The following is a 4,125-nucleotide window of genomic DNA, read 5'->3' on the forward strand; positions in this document are numbered from 1 at the left end:
GGTAGATATTACATCTACGTAATATATGTTAAAATACGTACGGTATTTATGTGTATGGCCTTTAGTAATAGTTTTTATATCTACTTTACATTATTAGATTCTCTATATTGCGTTTTAGTTTTTTTATCTCTTAGCATTTATTGGATTACAGTGTAACGATTTTTTAGGTTATGTCATATAATTGAGCGTAGGAAGCGTGTTTTGTACAAAAAGTATTTCACCCGTCGTCGCTTAATTACGTTAGCAACATAGTACAATGCCTATAGTTTTTGCAATCGTTTTTATCCAGTTTCTTAATGTTCCCCGTAATCTTATTTTTAATTTTTTGCTGGAGTTGTTGCGTTATTATTTCACGTTTTAGTAATGTAATTATAACGTTTGTCTATAATATTCCCTGTGAGATAGCGTAGACTAGCCTGGGTTTATAGCTGTACTATGTTCAAATTCCCTTGACATAGTGTTAAACTTTATGATATAAATAAGACAAGTTTTGAATTAAACATTTTTAATATTATACTTTATTTTCTTTTTGTAAGAAAATACAGATACAAAATCACAATAACTTATCATTATCTTCATTTACATAACAATTATAATAACAAAAAATTACATTTATTAATAGTCTACGACGATTTTCGACACCGTCTCTATCACATCGCATCGAGCCTAATTTTTCATACAGAATACTGACATACATAAATAAATTAATTATCACTACACTTGCACCTCAGTCACTTAGCAAAATAATTTAATAAATAGGTTATAAAAGTTAGTAGCGTCCATTTCGTATCGGTACGATATTTTCACACATCGATTTCGCGCGATTGAAACCTCGCGCTTCGTTTTAAATATTATGGCAATGCGGCGTGCACCGCTAGTCTTTACTGACCTTAAACTACTTAGGACACTTAAACATCACATTTGCGCTTTGTATTTACACAATTGGTCGCCTCCGTTGCGGCGTTAGAGTTCAGACTAGAGCTTTGGTTTCACCGTCCGTAGCCGGGCGGCCTGCGCCTGTCGTGCGCGCCCTGCGACGCCTGCGGGGTCAGGAAGTACACGTGCGCGCCCTCGCCGGGCAGCCGGTACGACACGAACGCGCCTCGCCGCCCATCCCCTGCTCCCGCCGGCGGTATCCACTCCGCCTCAGGCTCGATGCTCGGGCCAGGATTGTTGTAATTTACGTCCGTGTCCCCTTGTAATGACGGCGGCGCCGGTGTCGCGTTTAAGTCGTCCAATTCGCTTGCATACTGAGCCGCCTTCCGGTAATTAGGATTCGCTATAGGGATGAATTCACTGTCTGGATTGATGGTGGGTCTCGGATATTTGTCATTTACTCGCGTGTCGTCCAGTAGCGATGGGGGTTTGGGAGGCTGCACCAGTTGCGCGTTCGCATTGATTGCAATCGGCTCACTGTTTGGGTTGATCTGCGGCCTCGGTGGACGATAGTTTACCAGTATATCTCCATCTAACGACGGAGGGTTAGTCGGCCTCGGAGATTGTACGATTTCGTAGTCGTACTGCAAATTTATGTTGTTGTTGACTGGAGTGCGCACGGTTTCTAGAGGAGGTGTTACCGCTAGGCCGTTTACATCATGAGCCCCGTCTTCCACTTTCTGTCCAAAAATATCAAAGGAATTCCTTGTGATGTCGTCAAAGTAAGTTTCGTCTTGCTTCGTGTAGTAGCCGTTACTTATGGGATTGGGCGTAGTACTGGGGTACCTATTCACTTGATGGAGGGGCGTCGGCTTCCCTGTCTGTACAGGAATCTGATTTCTATTTTTGTTTTCCTCTTTATTTATTTGAGCATCGTTGTAGACTTCTTGGGTGGGATTAGTTTTCGGATAGTATCTGCTGGGTGTCGGTGTTTCTGTCGTCACGGGTACATTTTCTACCAGGTACTGCTGATGGTACACCGGCGAAACAGATGGAGTTATGGCGTTGAATTCATTTTCGACGTTAAAAGGCTTGCTGTAGCTAACCATTGGTCTGAAAGGTTCCGGGTCAAGTTTTGGTGCACGGAACGCTAGCTGTTCAGGTCTCGGGTTGGACTGGTAACTAAATTGATAGACAGGTCGCGGAGTACCATGCTTTTGTTTGTTTATATTGCGTTGTGCTTGTGCTTTAGGTCTCTTGGTAGTAAACAAGTCGATCGTTTGTCGAATATCTGCAATTTCTTGGTAGAAAGTGCTCGGATTCTGTTTCGGTTGCTGCACGTAGACGGGTTGTGGGCGAGGTTTCTGCACACTAAAGTACTCCTGAGTTAGAATTCTGGGACCTTGTTTCTGTGGCCATAGAAATAGTCCGTCGGAATCATCGATGGCGCCATAAGAAACGTCGACTACTGGACTGTAGCCGTTCTGAGTGGTAACGCTCTGATGTTGGGGCTGTCGAGCTGGATTAGATGGTACAGTTTTGTAGTAATTTCTACCATCAAAGTAAGTTTCAGGAGCTGGCGAAGTTTTGGGTTGCTCATCATAAAAGTAGAAAGAAGCCACGGCGTTCTGGCTCGGTTTACGTCTGTACACAGGTTGCAGTTTTGTCGCTGGTATGCCATCGTTTTGATCGTCAGAATAGTAAGCTCTGAGCGGAACCTGAGTAGACGTTACTATATCGTCTTGGATAGAATTTGGTGTTTTTTCTGGTAACCTATAAATAATATAGGGGTTTTCTGAAGACGCCGGGGGTTTTGTATTATAAATCTGTTCTGGATAATCATATAATACAGATACAGACAGTGGTTTTGAAGTAAGCTTTGTTCTTGTCTTGTACACCGGCTTCTCTGTCTTTGGTCTGTAAGTTACTTCATCCGGTAAGTTTTGTATTCTAATTGGGTTTCTAGGCGGCGGTGTTACAACACGCTGTGGCGTCCTCTCTTTAAGTGTTGTCATTACTTCAGTTGGCGGGACAGTTGTGAACGTGGTCGGAACCTCAGTTGTTCTGGTAGATTCAGTTGTTGTCGTTGGTCTTGTTTTGTATTTGCGTCGATACACAACAGACGGCGTGGTTGGTTGTTTTCTATGATATTTTGGCCTCGAGTGAGTGGAAGTTGTAGCGGGTCTTTTAGTGTACACTACTTCTGTTGTAGTGGTTTCATCAAGTGGGGCGAAGAAGTCCGGAGGCGGCGGTAAGATTATTCCAGGCACAAGTGGTCCCGCAGGTACACTGTTGTTATACTCGGAATGGTAGGAAAAATTGTAAGGCGGCGGATAATAGATCGAAGGGTCGTCTTCGTCGTATAGGTCTGTTTGGTTGCTCGGTGGTGGTAGAAACGCCGCGCCCGGAGGAAAGCCTTCTGGAAAAGAGCCGTTCATGGATGGGGGGAAGGGGTATGGTCCTTCGCTCGCATTCCCAGGTAGGAATGGGAACGGAGGAATTGGCAACGGCGCTTGCCCGGCAGTAGAGTTTCTCTGATTTTCACCCGAGGGATATGGCGCTCCCGCTGTGAAGAGGAATGGCGGTGGTGGTAGAGGGCCATCGCCTTCTCCCGTAGGGAAGGGAGGGAAAAGGGACGCGGGGACGCTACCGTTAGGAGTAAGGAAGACGAGCGGTCCGTCGTCGGAGAGGCGTACCGGAAAGGGCGGAGGTACTTTGGGTTTCTGAGGGAGCTTTACTTGCCTTCTCGGGGCTTCGTAGCTATCGATAGGTGGCCAAGGTTTTACTCCCGTATCCTTCGTGCGCTCCGGGAACGATCCCCCTTTGAGAACTAAAAGGTGGTCTTCTGCGAGCCAAATCTCATCCTTTTTGAGCCCACCGAGACTTTGGAGGTTATCTTTCGTTCTAGTTTCAGTATCTGGTTCATAGCTAACGATACCCGGTCGTTTCGGGGCTTTAGCAAATATCTCATTTTGAATCAGTCCATATTTCCCCTCAGCCACCTGATCCGATAACGTTTTCTTTTCTTCATCGTCCTCTTTCACTTTTCCGGCTTCTTTGCCTTCGCCAGCGCTGGACATGAGCATGCCGTCGTCCCAGATGCCCTGGTTCCATCCTACAGTGCCGCCCGACGGATCGGCCACATACACACCTGCGAATTTTCCACTTTCAGTCTTGCCCTCGTATCCGATATAGTTTTTTGAGGCGCCGTATTCTTTGTCGTGTTTTATCTTCATGTGTCCACCAACG

At 45.5% G+C, this 4,125-nt stretch overlaps 1 protein-coding gene across 1 annotated transcript in view; it reads right to left on the reverse strand.

The window, feature by feature from the left end:
• Positions 1-488: 488 nt before the first annotated feature.
• LOC106105340 overlaps positions 489-4,125 on the reverse strand; it is a 17,339-nt gene continuing 13,702 nt past the window's right edge. Inside the window, exon 5 of the mRNA XM_013285631.1 lies at positions 489-4,125. Within this exon, the coding sequence (XP_013141085.1) occupies positions 990-4,125 (3,136 nt within the window). The 3' untranslated portion in view covers positions 489-989.

This window comes from Papilio polytes, unplaced genomic scaffold, assembly GCF_000836215.1.
Source record: "Papilio polytes unplaced genomic scaffold, Ppol_1.0 DF822845.1, whole genome shotgun sequence".
NCBI classification, from domain to species: Eukaryota; Metazoa; Arthropoda; class Insecta; order Lepidoptera; family Papilionidae; genus Papilio; species Papilio polytes.